The sequence below is a fragment of the Lissotriton vulgaris genome, chromosome 5 (assembly GCF_964263255.1).
Source record: "Lissotriton vulgaris chromosome 5, aLisVul1.2, whole genome shotgun sequence".
NCBI classification, from domain to species: Eukaryota; Metazoa; Chordata; class Amphibia; order Caudata; family Salamandridae; genus Lissotriton; species Lissotriton vulgaris.
Window position 1 is genome coordinate 420,196,748 of NC_141693.1, and position 21,854 is coordinate 420,218,601.

General features: G+C 42.8%; 1 protein-coding gene across 2 annotated transcripts in view; it reads left to right on the plus strand.

Moving 5' to 3' along the window:
• WDFY4 (WDFY family member 4) overlaps positions 1-21,854 on the plus strand; it is an 856,906-nt gene that overhangs the window by 207,769 nt on the left and 627,283 nt on the right. For both annotated transcript variants that reach the window (XM_086921796.1, XM_086921797.1), the window contains 3 exons: positions 868-972; positions 4,059-4,249; positions 19,799-20,400. In XM_086921796.1, coding sequence (XP_086777922.1) covers positions 868-972; positions 4,059-4,249; positions 19,799-20,400 — 898 coding nt within the window. The remainder of the gene's footprint in view (positions 1-867; positions 973-4,058; positions 4,250-19,798; positions 20,401-21,854) is intronic.

Genomic DNA, 21,854 nt, shown 5'->3' on the forward strand with positions numbered 1-21,854 from the left:
AGCTTGTGATCGGGCACTAATGGCTTGCTCGTCCGCTAATTGTATTTCACAATAATCTTTATTAGAGTTTTGTGAATATAGCAAATACAAGGTGTAACATATGCATTCAGCAAATAAAAGTGGGGAAACAAGTGAAACTAAATAAGATGTAGTTAGATTATCAAGACCTAATGATATTTAGGAAAAGGAGTGAACAGCGTGAATTAGTTTATACCATACCATCCGCTAATTTTAAATCAGAAATAGGCGGGCTCTCGGTTTGCACCTAATTTTTGTGACACCAATTGGGTCTGGGCCACAGATTTCAGCCAAGACTTTGAGGAGCCATGAACCTTGATTTCCGGTACTGAAGAGGGGGGTGGTGGTGGTGGTGGTGGGGGGTCTTCTTTACAAGTCATGTCCAATGATGACTTGAAGTTCGTGTTAAATGGTTGATTTGTTGAAAAAGAAATGTATAGAATGACTACGTCACTCCATGTCTTTACCAACGCTGTTCCAAGTACTAAGCTTTTCACCTGCAAGTAATTGTTTTCAGGAGTGTTCGTCTGATTAGGGCAATTGACCCAGATTGGGACTACAATGCACAGAACCTATCGAGTTGTTAGGAAAAAAGGCACAGGACTGGAAATACTGTCCTAAAAGACATGGAGAGAAGTGTCCTGAAAACATTACGTGGCTGCCAAGTGTAGTAAAAGATAGAGATTTGGAATTAAACAATTAAATTCACTGGGATTAATTGGGTTGTTTGAGGGCAAAGGACCTTCCACTCCATTCAGAGCACTGGTCCGAGATTGAACTTCAATGTATCTGTGATGCAGTCCCTGATGAAGCGCCATGTTTGTGAGTTTCTCATTTTGTGTCCCGCAGCAGGACGAGGCGTGGTGGACCCGGAGCTCGAGTCCGAGCGGGGCCAGACCGTGGTCAGGCTGCAGGCCGTGGCGGCCCTCATCCGCGGATCCATCAGGAATGCTGGTAAGTCAAAACTAGTGCCAGATTGATGCCCTTAAGAGATGTTTTTTATTTCAATATTTGTGGTTATTGATCCAAAAGGCTGCACAAACACATGTTCTTCAGGCGCACACGGTTGGTGGCACCTGCTCGCCACGCGGAGAAGCGCGCGGCACTTCAGGCAATTAACACATGCTTCCTTCTGACTGAGCGATGTGGATTAATTAAACTCATTAAAAAAGAGACATGGAAATTAAATACCCAAATTAATAAATAAGTGTAAAAATGAAGTGTTTCCTCATTAAAGCAGCAGAAGATGATTACATACATCACTTGTCAACTATATCTTCTCCCCTCCTAGCACGCTGCCTGTACTCAAGGCCTGATTCTAGTTCACACTTCTCCTGCTGGTGGTCACAATCCCCACTGCTGATGTGGTTAGGGTCTTCAAGAGTCCCGAGCCCATTGTGATCTTCTCTTTATTTCTTCAAGGCGCCAAGAAGCCACTTGTGGCATATATAGCACTTCTGCAACAAATCTATTCAAATCAAATAAGCTCTGTTCGACAATTGCTTTGATAAAGGTTTTGGTTCTGTATGGCTGTGTGTATAGCGTAAGGTCGTAAACATATGTTGCATACATGGATACCTTGGGTCTCATTTTTCAAGAAAATGGCTCGGCACCGAAAGCCATTTGGCTGCGCCGTGCTGCATCATTTCCAAAGCACAGTGATGCAGCGTATTAAAAACACTACAACGCATCCGTAAGCTTTCCCCTGCGGGCTGCCATGCACCGGTGCAGGCCCCCTTGCCTCATATTGCAAGGGTACCTGCATTGTGGGGATTTTTGTTTTTGTGCAGGAAGGGACACCTTCCTGCACAAAAACAATTGATGACATTTTCCTCTTTCTGTGTGTTTCTTACGCATACCCAGCTTTGCAAAAGGTTGAAAATCAAGGAATGTGTCGCATTTTATGGATGTTGTGCGGGAACACCCTCAGCAACACCCATGGAATGCCCCTTTCCTGCAGAGTGATCCATGAAAGAGGATCATATTTACAAGGCCATGAAAAGTCACGCAGAATAACTTTAAGTGGACTTGTAAATATGGGCAGACACACTGCGCTGCCAGTGCATCGAAAAAGTGACACACAGCGGCACAATGGGCTTGTAAATGAGGCCCCTTGCATTTAAATGAACAGCGAACCGTCAGTACTTGCACCGCCATACTGGGCCATCCAAAGGACCACAGCAGATAAAGTCCTCCATTACAATTCTAACCATAGACGGTTCCCTATTTGTTTGAACCACAGGTATCAAAGTATACAATGTAACACACAAAGAGTATCCATGGGTCTGACTCATTATTATATGTCCTGTACAAATCCGAAATATTGCCAAATTAAGAACAGTGTCGCGCAGAATCAAGAAGAGTCTTCAAGAAAATTACGGATTACCATCTCTCACCAAGCCTGGTGACATGCTTCATCATCTGAGTCTCCTCGTTTTCTAACCACACTGGTGGTTCTAAGGGCTACAACCATATCAGAAGGATAGGGAGCCCGAGGATGTTTTGATCTAATTCAAACAGATGGTCCAACCCGATGAGAGTGATTGTTCTATATGGGAATAGAGTGCAGTTCTTCGGTGTAAAAGTGAGGTTAAAATTGATATATGAGAAACCTAAACTTTATTGATGTGTCTCTTAATTCAAGTTAAAAACAGTGCAAAGATAGTGTTAACAAATAACTATCTAGAATCTTATTGTGGTCGACATGTTTCAGCATGCTTGGTTTTAAGGTCAAACCGTGCTTTCATCAGGACCCACTCTGCTCTGACTGTCGGTACCTCGAGACGGACAACCACCTTCCCGACGGCTTGGTTGTCCGTCTCGAGGTACCGATGGTCAGAGCGGGGCCTCCTCTTTTTTCATGAGCCGTTGCCAGGTAAGGTGATGAAGCTCCCTTTGAACATCAAGTCATCGTCTGTCAAAGGATGCCTGCAGTAGCATAATCCTGGGTGGGTCCTGATGAGAGCACGGTTAGACCTTTTGATTTTGGAAGGCTATGTGGCAAGTGGGCAAAATATATCTGTAGGCGGCCTGACTGTTCACTAGGTTAACACCTTAGCAGCTATGGAACGTCCAGCTCCAGTGCAGTTGGAACGTTCTAACTCCCGAGGTAGTGGTGCCGTCGGCCGCTGAACGGGCGCAGCACTTAAGGGGTTAAGGAGGCCCTGGCCTCCGCTTCACTAGCAGAGGGCCACCGCCATGTCCCGAAACCTCCACATGCTAGCTGGGTACATCTTTGCATTAGTGCCTTTACCCATGAGGCTTAAGCACTTTGTACACACCTGAAACCCAAGCGGACACCATGTTTTAACCATCTGCTGTGACTTCTTTGGCAGACCCATTTGTGACGGTTGCTAAAGAGGGTGGTCTAAGCACCACTGAGACCCAACAGTCCTGTGGTGAATGGAGCACTGGGTCAAAGGTAACCTATATCAGAGCCAGCTGAGTCCTAACAGGCAAGGTATTGGGCAGGGGAACTGCAAGTCTAACAAGATGGGAGCTTCATGAATTTATGGCAGTTCACCAAATACTGAATGGCCCCGTAGTCTTTCACAGATCTCTATTATCAAGAACATTCCATCAGCGGGGGATAAAGTCCCTTCCACAATTTTCATGGCAGTGAGTGCTTTTAACAGAGATTTCGATGTAATTTTTGGGAGAGGATGTGGCCTAAAGGCTAATGCGGCTGACCTCGAAGCTTGGGAACTGGGTTCAAGTCTCAGCAGGGATGCTCAACTAGTGCTCATGTTAAGCAATCTGATATCTTCGGGTCGAAGTCGTGCTACATATAACTAAACAAAAAAAAAAAGACAATTTGCAGATCAACAATCTGAATGCCACTGGGGCCAGTTCAGCCATTCATACTTCTGTGTTTGAGAAAATAAATGCTTTTGAGTTATCATACATCAAAGTAAAATTCCGTTTTAACTGTGTGCTGCATAACGAGTTAATATGCTATTGCTATTCAGTTTTAAACTTTGTTCTTGGCATTAACTCTAGGTATCACACACCTGACCTCTGAGGTGTCCTTTATTTTCCAGTGGTCCTCAAGGACTATGGTATGGTCCCATACATCAAGATCTTCCTGGACGAGGCATGCTTCCGCGGCGCTGCCCTTCAGATCCTGGAGCAGCTGTCCGTCATTAACGCGGAGGAGTATATGAGCATCATCATCGGGGTGCTATGCTCCTCTACACAGGGGGAGTCCCAGCTCAGGCTGGACGCTCTCAACGTGAGTACCATCTCCACCATCATCCTTTCTCCTCTTTTGTCACTTTGCATACCCAATGGACAGAGACGGGTGAGCCGACATGTACATGGTACCAAGAAATCACTGTACATGGAAGCAGTGCGTGCACCATGAAGAAGGTGCATGAAACGTGAAAAAATGGTAAAGGTGTACAGGGAGTCATAGTGGCAGCTGTGGCGGCTGGATTGTCCCAAAGGTGGTAGGGCAGGTGGAACATTACATTATAAAAACAAAAAAAAATTACCTGCGAGCGCAATGCGACGTCCCCCTCCTCCTCGATGTTCTTCTCTCCTGGAGGCAGGCAGGCAGACTCCAAAGTCCCCTCACCAATCCTAGCACTGCTCTCACCAGCGTGAGAGCAGTGCTAGGATTGGTGGGAGCGGCCTCACTTGGTGCTCCACAGCACTCTGGAGGCTTTAGCTTTCTCTAATCCAGCTGTTTTAAGACAGCTGGGTTAGAGAGGTTTAAAATATACATGCGTCTCTAGCCGCCGCAAGACGGCCGGCCAAAAAGACACGCGCACTTTAAACTGATAGTGCCCTGCTATCAAAGCAGTAGCCCTGGCCCCATCATGACGCTCTGTTCGGAACGGGGTGAAGAAAAATAAAATGGTGATGAATTACCTTTATTACCATTTTATTTTTCTCTCTGGGTGCATTTCAGTGGGGCGATGCTCCTCCACGCAAACGGAGACGACGCCCCTGTGGCAGTCTGCACACCAACCATTCTGTGTATAGTGCACTCTTGTACACAGTAAATGAGTAAAGGTAAACACTGTATACAAGATGTTCGAGGCAGGCAGGTTAGTTATAAAGGGAATGAGGCGGGGATTGAGAGTTTAGGATTGTGGGGCAATATTATGTGTAGAATGGGGGAGCATTTTGCACTCAGACAGAAGGGATTCAATATACAAATAAGAATAAGCATTGGCAGAGCCATTCGGTCTCATCTTTAGGGCCTATTGCTTTTTGACGATGCTGCACAGCATTATTTAAAAGAATGGTTTGCTAATGCTCTGCAGCATAGCTAAAAGCAAAAAAAAGAGTAAAAAAGTGTGGGGATGCAGCTGCTACTAGCAGGCTTGTCATTTTGTTGGTCCAGCCATGCACCATCACGCATGTGCATGTGGTTTGCATCTTTATATATTTACCAATCCAACATGGATCTGTAAATCTAAAAAAAATTACATTGAAGTAGCGCGAAAGCACTTTTTTTTTTTTAGAGCAGAGGGGCCAGTGGCAGTTTGCTGCCTGGCCCTCCGAAAAAAACTTTTAAAAATATACTTTTTTTCCCAAAAAAACTGCGGCGGGGGGAGGACAACAGAAGAGTGGTGAGGTCGAGCGGGTGGAGTGTCAAAACACAGACAAAGCTGTGTAGGGAGGATTGGGAAAGGAACACAAATGAGAAAGAGAGCATAGAGGACGTGGGAAGAACCACATGAGGAAAAGAGCAACACGGTGCACTGGAGGTGAGGCACATGAGGGAGAGAGCAACATGAAGCATGGAGGGAGAAGCACATGAGGGCGAGAGCTGGAAAACACTTGCAGTGCTTAACTAAAAAGTACTACCTTAGAGAAAGCAGTGGAAAGAAACAACCAAAAGGATGGTAAGGAAGCTATAAACACGAGAAGAGGAAGGCAAGCCAATGGAAGCTAACAAGTTAGTAGTCGCAAGCAAAAGAGAGTGAAAAGAAAGCCAACCAATGGTAAGCAATGGGTGGGTACTAACCCCACTGTAACTTTCTGGCAAGCTCACAATAAGTCTTTTGCAATCAGACAGCTTGTGCTACCTGATGGATGTGACCTAAAAGAAGAAAGTTCCTCACAATGCATTCAAGTATTCCGTACGCATGAAGGGGGTGTGAATGCAAATAATGTAACCTTGTAGTGGGAGTGGGTAATTTTTGGGGCAGTGAAAAAAGAGCGAAGGGTTGTTCTTTACAGAGACAGTACTAATGAAGTATGTTTATATATATATAGTGACAGTGGGAGATTGCGCTTTAGATTATTAACCTCTGATTAATTGATTTAATTTAGCATCATACCACATATTTTGAAGACTCTAGGCACTGCAAAATTCAGGTGTTACCCAACTTAGCAGTAAATGTGGTATCGACCTTAGAAGGATGACATTGTAAGTTGTTTCCCAGAGTATAGAGGTCCATTGAGATGTCATCAACAATGAGCCGCCCTGTTATCTGTGAGTAGAGGCTGAATAGGAGTGATGGAGTATTCACTACATAGGAAATGACAGCGTGCAGCCTTCTGTGCACATGGAGACTCTGGAAGGGTATTTTACTGTGTAATGAATGAGGGACAATACTGTACAAAGAGAATTAGACAAAAGCAATATTCAGTATAGAGGACGAAAGAGCATGGGAACATTCTCCGGAGAGGTAGTGTGAGTGAGGATACATTCTGTCAAGCCGGAAGAGTGAGGGGGACTTTGTGAAAGATTCTGTACTTTTTAAGGGAAAGGTTGGTATTCCTTACACTGAGGTGAGAGGGAGGGAACATTCTCTAAATAATGATTGATTGCGAGATACTTTTTGTACATAAGGTTCAAGGTGGCTATTTTCTAATACGGGTGGGAAGTATTCTTAACACACGGGTGAGACAGTCAGTTTTGTGTGCACAAAGAGTGAGCGAGGGAGCATTTGTACATAAGAAGTGTGCCAGCTTGTACATGCACAGAGTGCAAGTGAGGGAATGTTGCTCATGGTTGAGTATGTTTTACACTACTATGGCAGTGGGAGAGCATTCTACAAACAAGGAGTGAAAGTGAGGTACTATGTGTACACAGAGTGACTACGCACATATACACAGGGATTCAGAGTGAGTGGTCCCACTTTTGGAACTCTCTCCCTTTTCACATCAGATCCATCCCTTCCTACTCTGATTTCCGCAGAGCACTTAAGACTTTTCTTTTCTCCCGTGCTTTTCCATCTTAGCACCTCGCTCCCCCGATTACTCACCTCTGGCTAAGCGTCCTCCTAGCGCCATGAAACCGCATGGTATAAGTGCGCTATACAAATTGCTATAAATTCAAATTCAAATTCAGAGTGAGTGCAAACTCTGGTGAGAAGAATGTTCATATTTCTTTGTACTCATTTGTAATTGAGTGAGTAATCTCAAGAGTGAGTGGGAGTCGGGCAGTATTTGTTCACAGAGAGTATGGGAGGGTGTACACTGGGAGTGACAGTAGCTTAGTGTTCTTTTAAGTGAAGTACTACTAAAAAGGGAGTGAGGAAGCCTATACACGGGGATTGTGAGTGAATAAAGACATGAGGGAATAATATACTAAGGGGATAGAGGTGGGAGACCTTGTGTGTACAAAGACTGAGAGGAAGGAAGCGATCTGTAAACAATAGTGTTCACTATTTTACAGAGGGAGTTGGAATGACAGATTATGCAATTTCGTGCCAAGAGTGAGTATGTCGTGGGCTGTGAGTATGAGGGAAAATATAATGTTCTCTTAAAACCAGTTTATCTAGCAAAAATCTTTCTCTTGGTCTTATTTCCCAGTTGTTTTCACCCGAAATGCTTCACTAAACACCTCACACCAAGGACCTCAAATCCGGCTCTGACTGGGCAGTGCTGTCGACTGCTGCCAGAAAAAAAATCAGCCGCGCTTCCAACCGACCTGGGCCTGAAATCCAGCGCTCTTTCCTCAGCTAATTTTGATAAATGATAACCCAGTTAAAATATAATAAGCTGGCAAATTTATTATGAGATCCGCGGGGAGGCTGATTGCGTTACGCACAAATTCAGATTGATTCGCTAATACAGATTTAGCTGTTAACGCCTTTGCAATTGGATTAGCCCGGCAGTCCTGCGACGTGACACACCAAAAATTATGAGCAATATCCAATAATGGGATGGCAAATAAATCCTGTTAGCGCTAAGTGAGTTAGTGCTTCGGCACGCGCATCGGCTCCGTGGGTCCTGGCTGGAGGGATCCTAACTTATAGGCGATTAAAGCGTAACCGCGTTTCAGGCTGCGCTGATGCAGTTATGGGCGACCCTTTGTGGCGCGCGGCGGAGGCGCCCTGATTACTGCCTGGCCGGACTTATTACATTTCACCGTTGTTGAGGACCCACGGCCTCGCTGTGGGACTGTGTACCTGCGCTGAGTGATGGAAGACCCCGACCTTGGGCGGCTGACCCTCCAAGAGGCCTTTCCTATTCTCCTTTCCCGCCAAAGTAGACACCATGCGTGGCGGACGGTGACATCAATAAGACCAACCGCCTAGGGTCGTGCTGGGTCGAAAAATAGTCCCAGTCACCAAAATAAAAGTGCCCCCCATTAGTGAATTTTGATAGCTAAAAAAGTTGCCCTCGCTTGTAAACTGTGGCAGTTTCGAATTTATAAAGACATGCTGCATAAGTGTTTTGGCAGTTATCGAGATTACATTCGTTTGGATTTTAGATTGCCTCAGACAATTTTGTTTAATATCAGAGAAACCAAGAGTAAATATAGGCCCAGCAGACGCAAAACAGTCCCTCAAAAAGACAAAAAAAACGGACCACACACGGATCTGTCAGACCAGCCCTCCAGGAATTTCCTGACGCTAAACTCGCCTGTTCTAACCACTTCCTTTAAACTATCAACCTGAAAGACCTAAGGGGACTTTTTGAAAAATGACAGAAAAAACATGTGATATGCTACCGGACATGGCTAAATATGTCAACACTGCACTTATGACCATATTAGGTATTCATATACATATTTCCTTTAAACCCATGTGTAAAATGTCCCTGTTGTGAGATAAATGGCCAGCACGGCGAAGTTGTGGAATGCCCTACCGCTTGCCATTCAGTCGGCAACCACAGAAACTGGGTTTAGGAAGCTATTAAAAACTTGGCTCTTCGCTCAAAATATCTGAGTCACTGGTGTTACTCACTGTCTCTCTGAACTGCTCTCTTAGCGCCGGGACACCTCCGGTTGAGGTAACTGTTTGCGCTCTATAAAATTCTGTATTATTATTATTATTATAAATGGAGATAAATGCTAATGTGTAGGTATTCTTGTGTCATACACTTTGTTTCCTTGTTGTCCATTTATGTAGCATTCTTTGTAAAGTTAAGGGAGTTGTCGAAAAATACTTTTTTTTCCAAGTGTACTTTTTCCTTCAGTAGACATATCCCTTTCAATCACTCAGTGAAAATTGCTCACTTTTGTGCAAGGTCTCCAACTTTATGCGTCATGTACACCAGGAACATTCATCTATGAGTTTAATGCGTACACAATCTCTGTTGCCATTGCATTGCAAATTGTTTGTGAATGAATATCTTAGCATTAAGACTGTGTGAAGAGGGAAGTGGCCTAACACTAACAAAAATGACCACTTCCTGTGATGGCTCCTCAGCTCCCTTAAGAATCTCTTACAAATCCAATCCTCATGGTTACATTCAGCAGTAATTAATCTATGGCCAAATAAGACACGCAGCTATTTAGATATGAATGAACCTTTGACGACTGGAATTCGCTCTGAACAAATGGCACAACCCCTAGAAGATATTAATAGTGTTTCCTGTGTGTTATTTTAAGTCTCCGCCTCCGTTATTTTCAAAAGGAGTGTGTTGCCGTACCTCTGAGTGGCAATGTGTTGAGCTAACCTACTTCTAGGCTGGACTGGAGTACTTTTACTCCTGTTTTGTGACCTTTGCAGCTGTAGTAATAGAATATTATGGACTGGCATAGCATAGAGAAGCAGCTTAGAGGAAATAGAGTTACCGATGGAGAGTGTAGAATAATACATACACATTTAATAGCTGAAGTCAGGATACAAGTTATACCTACAATGTGTGATTGAAACCAGGCCTTGGCGGAGTTTGTGGAGTTCAGCTACGCGGAACTCCGCAAAGTGACAAAAAAACTGAGCAGATTTCCACAAGTGGCGGAGTGCAGCGGGAACTGCCCTTGGTGCTGATCTTCCTGCCTCTCAAGTAGAAATTCTACCCGAGCAGCAGCCCGTACGAGCTCAAGCAGGGAAGAAAATCAACTGCACTATCCAGAGCGGGGTTTTCTGCACTCAGCGAGCTCTGCAGAACCCAGAGAGCAGAAAACTCTGCAAACTCTGCAAACGGAGGGGAGTTCACCGCCCAGGCTTACAGAGTGCTTCGTATGAGCTGGTGTTTGTTGGTGGGGACCACCAGCACTCATTTTTGGGAACCAGCACTTATTTGTCCTTATCAGACAGAAAGGGAAGCACACAAAGAGAAAGAAGGAAGAAGAGAAACACAGAAAAACCATTGCAAAGGGAGAAAGCAGGAACCTGCAAGAAAGAGTGAGGCAAAAGGGCAGAGAGTGTCTGATAGTTGCTTAAAGAGGCATTAGGTGGATTCAAGACTACACTGTCTTGGGCGCACTGACATTTATTAGTGCTGGCCGTGGGCATTTGAACTGAGCTTTGGGCATCTGTACTTATTCTTTTACAAATTAGATACTGGTTTAGTATGCTATTTTGCTATGTTAGAATTCATCTATTTTTAACCATATTGACTGTACACACTAGACAAAATGTATATTATCTTATTGTCATGTTATTTTAATTTAATACATGCTTGAATCTCCCCCAAAAAGGGCATTGCGGCGTATCATCATGTGTAACCATAATTTGTTGCTTAAAAAGCCTATTTGGATTAGCTGTATATTTTAATTAAATGACTTAATACAATTTAATAAAATGGGGTTAAAAAAGGCTGTGGAGGGGTTCAACTCTTCTAGCATCACATTCAACTTGCACCTCTTTGTGCATACCACCAGGGCACTCTAATGACTGGTGTAATATCTGGGTTATGTTCTGTTCCAGCCTATCCTTCATCTCTACAGTCGACAAGGGCATGGACATTTTCACCACTCATGGTTACTTAGAGGCACCTACCCCTGTTAATGTTTGCACACCACATCTTATTTGTCCTCACAGGGAGAATACCTATGCAGCATTACATCAAGGCCATCCAGGCCATACTTTCAGCTAAATAATCAGCAATTACCAAAGGCTCAAGATCATATCTCCCAGCCAATGCTTAGTTTGTAAATGAATAAGTACCTGAGCCCAAAGGCTATGTTGGGTTTAGCTGTACCCGGGAGATTGAGAGTGAATGTTGCAAGTGGAATCTTGAGGGTTTGGAGTGCTTAGTGTGGGTTCCAGGACAGCAGTTGCTACCTGGAGTTGGTTGTTGCTGGTAATAGAGTAGGTTACTCTACACCCTACCTGCGGTCTACACGTGGTGGTGAGCACCAATGACACTAGCTTCAATAAACTTGGATCCTCGGGTGCTCTCATCTGCTCATGAAGTTCGGCATTCCCTATATCTGGAGGGAGTTGATCTGCTATCTTTCCTGGCAGCACTAGTGAGTTAGAGGGGTGCTTCGAAGCATCCTGGTGCCTGTGTGACTCAGGCGATTGTGGCGCGTGATCCCATGAGCCAGGACTATTTAGGTAATGTGATATGCAGTGTTTGGACAGCAGTGGCAGCCCCTTGTGAGACCTAGTGAGCCAGGACTGACCAGGTCACGTGCCGTGCTCCAAATACGCTTCAGTGGGCCTAGTGTGCGTAGCAAGCCCTAGCACTTATAGAAGGTTTGGGTATCCATTTTAGGACATTGGGATAATGTTATCATGCCCAACCTTCTATAGAAATGAAGTAAAATAACGGCAGCCATTTTAGACAAGGAGATAATTTAAAGGGTATCTATTTACTCATAACTGGCAGCCATATTTCATGTGGTTATATTTGTTGGCAACCATTTTGAATTGGGGCATTTCATCAGTAAGGAAGGTATTCCCAAATACAAAGAAACAAATTACCTGAAAAAAAGACCACAGGTAGGTTGTGGAGTAACCAAGTTTATTACCAGGGACTACCAGCTCCAGACACCAACTGATGTCCTGGAACCTGCACTACACATTCCAAACCCCCAAGATTCCACCGCAACATTTCACTCCCAATCTCCCCGGTACAGCTAAACCCAACACATCCCCCTACCTACAAAATAATAAAGCAAATGCAACTGAAACGAAGACATTGGAAAACATTAACAAAGGGATATCAAAACATAACCATGACATTGTTGCAAGAAGAACAATAACATGGGGAAAATTAAGGTGTTTCAACATCATATTGTCCTGAAAGAGAATGCTTGTCCGGTAGTGCACAAAGTACATAGGGAGCTTTTGGCTTTGAGGAAGGAGTTGAAAGAAGAGTTGGAAAGGTTATGTATGTTTGATATAATTGACCCTTTTCAGCGATCTGAGTGGCTTTGCCCTATAGATTTAGCTTTCAAAGTTGACAAGTCTGTGAGACTATGCATAGATTTACGGGTTTTGAATAAAAATATTTGGGTTGACCGAAAGCCTATTCCAAATATTGATGAAATGTTAACCACTCTCGATGGGGCTGAACTTTTTACATCCCTAGATATTTTAGCAGCTTACTACCAAATAGAATTGTGCACCAAATCTAGACACTTAACATCTTTTGTGATACCTGAGGGAGCTTATCATTATGTGCATATACTGTTCGACTTAGCTTCTGCCTCAGCCATATTTTGAATGTTGATGGGAAATGTATTTAGGGATGTGCTTGGTGTAGCATATTTCCAAGATGATATACGGGTGTATGGGAAAAATCAAAAAGAACATGGCTTAGGGCTAAAAGAGGTATTGCAGGTACACAGGAAGTGTGGACTTACAATAGGGAGCAACAAGTGTAGGTTTAGTTAGGTGTAGTCTACTTAGGGCACCACATATCTGGCAAGGGAAGAGAGTCCAAGGTTGAGATTCTTAGAGCAATTGAGAATGCACCAGCGCCTAAAGATAAAGATCAATTAAGATCATTCTTAGGGCACCTCAAATATTATTTGAAGTTTGCTGGGAATTTTACTGCAACAACTGTGTGCTAAAGCACACTTATGAAGGAAAATGCCAAATTCTTATGGAATGATGACTGTGACAATTCCTTTAAAACCCTCAAGGGAGAAATGATTGCAGCGGGCCCCAAAAACCTTTCAAAACCAGTAATGTGTGCATTATTCCATGGATGCAAGCAGTAATTGCTTAAGGGCTGTCCTCCTGCAAAAGATAAGAAGTGGAGCAGAGGTTTGCCTCAAGACTTACAGGGTGCTGAACATACTTACACTGCCATAGAGAAAGAAGCTTTGGCAATGTGGTGGGGTGTTCATTACTTTAAGGAATTTATCTTGGGAAATGAATTAATTTGGAGAATCTATCATAAGCCACTGGTGGAGTTATGCAAATCAATGTGTGGTGGGAGAGCCACTTCATGTATTGCCATATGGCAATACAGATTGCAGGATTTCCAATTTAAGTTGAAGTGTGTTTCGGCTGTGCAAAGTTTTACCGCCGACTGCTTATCCAGGTTGGTCTTGAAGGATCAATCCCACAAAATTGATCAAGACTTTGAGCATGTGGAATTTATGTGTGCGGTTGATGCAGTATTAAATAGTGAACTTTTGAAGGAGGAGTGGAAGAAAACATGCTTGGATGATGAAGTGATGCAAGAAGTTGGGCAGTGTTTGTCAGGGTCTTGCCCCTGAAGTAAAGAAATGCGATAAACCCTATTTTAGTTTTGGAGAGTGGCAGAGGAATTGTCTACAATGAGTAGGGTGATGCACAGGTGTTAGGGTTTGGTTGTACCATGTGGTCTTTGCAGTAAAATATTTAAACCTGCTCCTGAGGGTCATTTGAGCATATGTGCCATGAAACAAAGAGTAAGGGAAGACTTTTGGTGGCCGGGAGTAGACAGGGATATTGAACATCATGAAAAGGAGAGTTATGCCAGTGTCTTGAGTCATAAAAAAACTCAAGTAAGTGTACCTGCTCCTGTCACACCAAATGCAAATGGACAATATCCCATTGAGCAAATTAGCATTGGAGATTGCTGGGCCATTGACCATTGGGGTTCTACTCCTCAGTATGTCTTGGTTCTACTAGATTATATGCCTAAATGACCTGAGTTAAAGTTTGTGAGAACAGTGAATGCTACAACAATTATTTCATTTTTACGAGCAGCATTTGTCGGAGAATGTCTTCCAGAACAGGTGGTAACTGACAATAGAACCCAACTTGTGTCTAGGGAGATATAGGAATTCTTTTAATCAGTAGGAATCAAGCACATTAGATGATCCTTATATTATCCAGATAGCTATGGATTAGTGGACCAATGTAATCACACTATTAAAGATCAATTACAGTTAGCACTAGTTAATGGATGGATTGAAGAGAAGATATTCGAGACATACTTTGGGCAAACAGAAAGATGCCTCATATAACTAATGGAATTTCACCGTTTTCATTGTTGAGGGGAGGATAGCGGACTCCAGATTGTATAAGGAGTGGATGGATAGAAAGGTTATGCACTCCAGTAAGGTGGAATGGGTGGCGGACATTAGAAGTGTGGTACAAAGGAAATACAGTACTGTGGAGAGTTTGTGCAGATATCTACCGGTTAGAGAGGGACATTGGGTGTGAGTCAAGCAAACCCTTTTTGTAACCAACGGAGTGCCAAGGTACTCTGCACCAGACAGAGTTAAAGAGGTTAGAGATCATATTGTGGTGTTAGAAAACCGTAAGATATGGAACAAAAGTATGATTGCCTTTGTCCTGATGCCATGACTGATTATGTGCAGAAAATTAAAGTACAAATTCTGACCATGGAAAAGATGTGGTGACAGATTCGGTGGGGTGCTCGAGGGCAGTTCAGGTTAAATCTTTACCTCCCAAATAAGGATTATGTAATAAACGGACATTGAACTAATTTTGACCAAAATGTAAATAATTAGTTAGTGTTTCCAATAGACTGTTATGGCGCTTGGTAATAGTATGTCACAGTTGATTTGAACATATGATACAAGATTATTTCTTATTTTCCATTTTATGCCTACTGCAAATTGTAAACAATTTCCCCTATGTTATTGTGCTTCTTGTAACAATGTAATGTTTTCCTTTTCCTTTGTTAATTTTTTACAATGTATCCATCCCGGTTGCATTTGCTGTAATATTTTGTCGGTAGGGAGATGTGTTGGGTTTAGCTCTCCCGAGGAGATTGGGAGTGGAATGTTGCGGGTCGAATCTTGGGATTGAATGTGTAGCGCGGGTTCCAGGATGGTAGTTGCTGCCTGAAGCTGGTTTTCACTGGTAATAAACTAGGTTACTCTACAACCTACCTGTGGTCTTTCTTTCAGCTGTGCAGTCTTCATGCTATCTCATGCCTGTTCAGTCCACTCCCAACCTTTTTTTATCCCTTCTTTCTCCATTTCTCAATGATTTTCTGTTTTCTCTTCCTCCTTCCTTCCTCCTATCGTGTTTATTTTCTCTCTCTTGCTCTGGATCAAAGTCAGTTGAGGAACAATAAGTGCTGGTCCCCGAAAGGAAATGCTGGCGCGCCCCACCAACCACCTCACAAGGCTCAAATTAAGTACTGCTTCCAGGTCATCCTGAATATGATCACATCACCACAGCCAGTGATTAATTTGTACCAGTGTTTTCCAGTGCTCAGCACCAAACACTTAATTGTTAACACAGGCACTTATTTATGACAGTCCATCACATGGTGGCATTATCTGTCTATCTCTGTAGGGAGCACATCTGTTTAACAACTAAATCCATATCTGAAAAATATTTCTATCATCCAGGCCATTCATACTGCTTTGGGTGACCTGGAAATGTCTAACGGTCACATTTATATAATATAATATAATCCACATTTGTAAAGCGCAAACAATCACCCGTAAGGGTTTCTAGGCGCTGGGGCCGTCGGGAAGATTAAGCAAGCTATTGCCCAGAGTCACATGGTGCTGAGCTAATCTGCCGCCGGAGCTGGGAACGAACCGTGATCCCCAGATTCCAGCGTCAGACGCCCTGGCCGCGGCGCCACACCTCCCCCCTCCCCTATAGCAGTATGATGTTTAATAGGAGGCTTTTAGACTGGAATGTGACGATGACAACAGTTCCAGTCAGTAGTGCAACCTACAGTGGGCTCTCAAGCAACACATTGGGCCCTGGCACTTTTTTTTTTTTACAAATTAAGCACTGAACGCAACACTACAAATTCTAAATAATATTCTAACCGCACATTACCCCAAAGAACGAATCCCTACCTATAAAGCAGTGAACTCAGTTTAAAATCATAAGATTCATCCACAAGGCGCTAAAATGGCAGAGCCCAATTTACATCTCCAACATCTGAAAAACATACCAGCTGACCAAACTCCTTAAAGTGGCTTCTCTGAACCTTCTTATCTCACAAACTTCCACAAATAGGAGGTTTTGAGGGTGATTCCTCCACTCCCAGGGCTGTACCTTCTGCAGCAGTCCATCTATTTGTTCCGAACTTCAAGAAGTTGCGGTTGTCGTAGCGTAACACACAATGCCGGGACCCCTCATGAGATTGCTTTAATGGGCTCCTGAGTGTGCATTTTTAGAGAAATTAATGGGCCTTGGGCTGAAAGGGGGGATCCTGAATAGTATTCTTCCCCACTTTTGCGCTAAAGGGGCTGTGTTACACTCTTGTTCTTTTGTTTTTTTGAGAGGGAATTATATTTTAAATTTTCTAAAGCATGCGAGAGTGGACTTCCTGAAAAATGTGTATGCGTGTACAGGGAAAAGTACGGTAGTGTTATATCACGATTTACCGGTAGCACAACATGGCTCCCTCTCATACCTCTCCGTTGTAGAGATCCCAGGCATCGCTTCATTCTGACGAGATTTTGTTTGAACTATATACCATTAATGCTGGGACACCCTTCAAATGTATTCTCGCTGATCCACCTCTCCCTGTGTCCCTGTGATAGAAAGTCAAAGCAATCTACTCTGCACAAATATGTGTTGTTCCTTTTAATGCCACAGAAAGAAAGAAGTTCCTTTTACCATTAGTACGAACATTTAGTCTGCGTTATTCTAAGTAGGCATTATTTGATCTGCAACAACTTGAAACCTCATTTGTTACAGCCTCATATTTACTGGCAGCTGTAAAAACTCGTGGGGCTGTAAACATATAAACAATTTAGTGTATGTGGGGGGGGGGGTTCTGATGACTCTAGTACAAGGACAACCCGCAAATAGTTTATGCTCTGTATATATAGTATCATGCAAGATTCCTAAATAAATCTAAACAAGAGAGGGCATTTTATCCTTTTTAAATCCTGTGTTAGAAATTTGGCTTGCATAGATTGTGACACTGCTGCTGCATCTCGCAATTAAATTTTGCCAAAATGTGTTTTTAGATCTATTTTAAATTACAATTTTACTTAAGGTGGTTGATACAAAGTACCATAGGTAATCTAGTGTTAATAGGAAATTAGTGATGTTTTTTTAAAGAATCTTATCATTTTACATAAATCAAGTGATCCTGTTTTTTAAATAATCTAATTATTTTACATAATGTAAATGAGTTTGGACTATATTGTAACAATTTTATCGTCCATATATATGAAGTGAATTTTATTCTATGTACTTTTATGCATTTTTTCTTTCAATGCGAATAAAGTTATTGTCCGTCTGTCTGTGTGTGGGTGTGCGTCCGCGCTGGATGTAAAGTCCATGTTAAGACAATAAGCTGTGTGTGCAAAAAGAAGGTGTGGTATGTGTAAAGGTGTGTGAGTATGCTAACGCAAAAGCGTACACAAATTGTACATGGTGTCCGCGCACTACAAGGTGTGTACTGATATTACAGTGTGTGCATTCACATGTATGCAGAATATTAGGCCCACATTGAATTAGGGTGGTGTACGTCCAATAAAAGATGTACACTGACATTGATAGATGTGTGGAGGATATAAAGCGTGCATTAATAAAGGACGTTGTATTGATCAGCTGGCTATGGTCTAGTGTTTGTAATGGGTTTCCACCAGCCACTCCTTGAGGGCTGGCTTTCACACTCACCCCATCACAGATGTCACTGGTCTGGTGACCTTAGTAATAAAAGGGGCCAGACGCATGCGCCCTGGGCCAGTTCCAGACATAGGGGCAGATGCATCAAGATTCCATTTTGCGAATCCTAAATAGCGATTTTTTGCGAATCGCTATTAAGAATTCGCAAAATGGAATGTATGTAAAAAATCGCTATTTTTTAGCGATTCCTTAATATTCTTTGTTTGCGAATTCGCATTTTGCGAATTCGCAAATAAGGAATAATTTCCAATGCATTCCTATGGGCCATGAGGCCCATAGGTATGATTGTGAAGTATTTCTCAAATTGTGAATTCGCAATTTGCTAATCGCAATTTGAGAATTATATCAAGGGTGCAGGGGTGTCTCAAAGACACCCTGCTGCACCCCTGAAATGTACATGTGTGTGTGCATATAGCGCACATACATGCCCTATGGGCATGTGTGTGCGTCACATGCCACCTTAACAAATGACAAATTGTGCTTATTTTAAAAAATTTGCAAATTACCATCAACAACAAGTTGGTGGTAATTTGCGATTTCTTAACCAAAAATCGCAAATTGAAATTGCTACATACATAGCATTTAAGGAATCGCAAAAATTGCGATTCCTTAAATGCTATTGCAAAATAAGGGATCGCAATTTTTTGCAATTCCTTAAATTGCGATTATTTAATACATTCCAAAACATGCAAAAAGGCCGTTTGCCATTCGCAAAGGCCGAAATTCTGTGAATTTTCCGCCTTTGCGAGTCGCAAAAGGCTTGATACATCTGCCCCTATATCACTGTATGACTGCGTCCTTATTAGCTGTGCATGAGGGCCTAGGGTCCTAACTCTTACAGACGTGTACTCTACTATGAGACGTTTCTAAAACACACTTTGTACATCGTTGTTAATCGGTGCGCGTGCAGAATACGCTGGAATTATGAGGTGAGGGGATGTGTAATATAATTAGGGCATGCAGGATAGAAAAGTGTACTCTAATATGACGAAGGTTTTTTGGGTGACAGCTTGCAGAATGATGTCTGGGTGCGTGCAGATTAAACCAAGTGCAATGATGTTTGGGGGCGGGTGCAGATGTGATCCTGTGTTACTGAAAACATTAACTTTGAATGGAATTTCATGTCAATAGGGGGCACCGATTATACTTAAAAGCCTGACCAGACATTTGAAATATTACATTTTGATAACTGTTAATATTGAAATACAGCTACAGCAGCTGGTAAGAGCTCTTAAGAACAGGTATTAGTTTACGCTTCACCAGATTAGTTCCAAATGGTTAGTTGCATGTTGTTTTAAAATAACCACTGGAGATTCTAAGTAAAGAAAGCATTTATGGAGTGACGTAATCAGTTTACAACTAGAAACCCTTCACTATCCTCATTGTATCAACAGGGAACAGTCCAATCCGCTTGCAAGATGATAATCATGGAATAGTGCATATACCTTCAGTGCCAACAAACGATCTCTGTGGTGTTGTTTACTGTGTAACCATAGGACATTTCTATGGATTACTGAATGAGGGAGGACTGTTTTTGTGGTCAAAGATTAAATGGTGAATAAGTCCATGCCATGTCTTGACTGCCTACCAACCAATCCCTTTTGCTGTTTCAGTCTCTGCTTCGTGTTCTACGGATACCAAAAGCCCGCTCTGCCTTCCGGACAGCGAGTGGATTCAACGGGCTGTTGTCGGTTCTGTCAGACATGGAGGGTGCATTGTGTGATCCGCCGTGTGAAGCCTGGTCCATGATCCAGTCACATCACATCATGAATTTGATCCAGGCCATACTGAGCGGCATCTCTGCAGCTCTGCACCAGGACATCGTCAACTGTGAGTTCTTCAGGAGCGAGCGGCTATTCGACAAAATGGCCGAAGACCTGCTGCTGCTGGGCTGCTTTGGTGGCTCTGACTGGGTAAGGACTGTGGGCAGCCTCACCGAAAGGCGGACGTTTGAACATTTTATTCACCTGGCCTTACATTCGGACAGCTCCTTCCCTACTTCCCTGAAGAACTGTCTTGCACTTTCCAGCTTTTTAAACTCCATTGCCTCAGGATCCCTTCACTATGAGGCATCTCCCAGTGACCTCAAGCAAACATGCTCATGTCAAGAAGCTACAAAAAGTGCATGTTTAGGTGACCAGGAAGGATACAGTCAGCAGTATATTGAGGCCCAAAGCACCAGGAAAGAGTCCACTCGTAGCTTATCGGAAAGCAGGTAAGTTCTCTTTCCTAAATTAATGAGATGCTCCTAGCTATTGGATGACTGCAATGTGACCTCAGTTTTATTGATTTCAAATCAAATCAAATCAAATCAAATCAAAGATAGCTTTATTCGATTTTACATTAAAATCATAAAAGCAGATAAAATGAATACATCCAGTAGAACAGTTACAATTGATATTTAAAAAGCTATATACAGTACATAATTCATGAATACAGCACACCCCTTACTCAAAGGAAGCTAGAATAAAACAACAGTCATTAAATCTCATAAGGGTTACAATTAAACCATAGTGGATCTGCATCTAATCACAAATTTCAGGTACCTAGACACAGCAGTAATAGTCATTTCATCAGACAAGGTGAGTAGTTTAAATAATGCTGCTCTGCATTGTCTCAGGTTCCAAAATTTAAGAAGAGGTAATAGATATATTTTCCGCCCCCACTCATAAAATCTGTAGAACAGAACGCAATGTATGATTGATTGAGTGAAAGAATCATCACACGGACAAGTGGTTAATTGTGACGACCAATCATTTGGGTTAGGAAAAGTTAACATCCTAAAAAAGCTTCCAGTTCTCAGGCGGGCTGAAAGCATTCTGCCTAAGCTTGTCTGGTCGAGTGACAAATAAAGCTGTAGCCCAGAGTTTTACAACAAGAATTGATGATAAATAACAGAGGCCTTTTTCCCCTCTAGACACCAGCGTCGATCTTCCAGATGGGCAAGGCAAACTTCCTTCAATGCCCTCCTGGAGATTGAAGACAATGTCGCAGGAGAATCATAAAATTCAGGCCGCCCTATATTTCTAAAAAATTCCTGAACATAGAAGAGCCACTGGATCTTTTTAGACACTTCAAAGTTTATTACAGTCCACAATAATCACCCTATTGAAAGCAGTTTCTGTTGTAGTCCAGATCTTATGCCACAACAACATAGGGCTAATTTTAATTAGATCTGAGATAAAGGGCAAGGCTAATTCTTTATGACAGACATAAGTGGAGGTGAAACGGGGAACAGCGAGCAGGTAGCAGAGAAAACCATTTTCCTTTGTTTGAATTTCGTGGCAATCTGCCACCCCCCATATACCAGCTCCGTACACAGCAGTCGACACACATTTAGCCCTATATATGTCAATCAGGATGCGTACTGGCCTGTCCCCTAGCTTATTTGCGAACTGCTTCAAAGCACCAATGGCCAGTGAAAAAGCTAGATTCCTAGTCGTAATGGCTGATCTCCAGGTACCCCTTTTATTAAAAACAATCCCTAGATAGGAAAAGGTGTCAGTTAAGCCTAACTTTGATTTTTCTAAGTGAGTTTTACAAGTAATATTTACCTTGTTCGAGGAGCACATGGTAAAGGTCTTTCCAATATTAATCCTAAGGCCCCTATCTCCCATGTATGCTGAGAAGCTGGTTAAAGCCTTCTGGAGGCCAGTTTGAGTTCTAGCC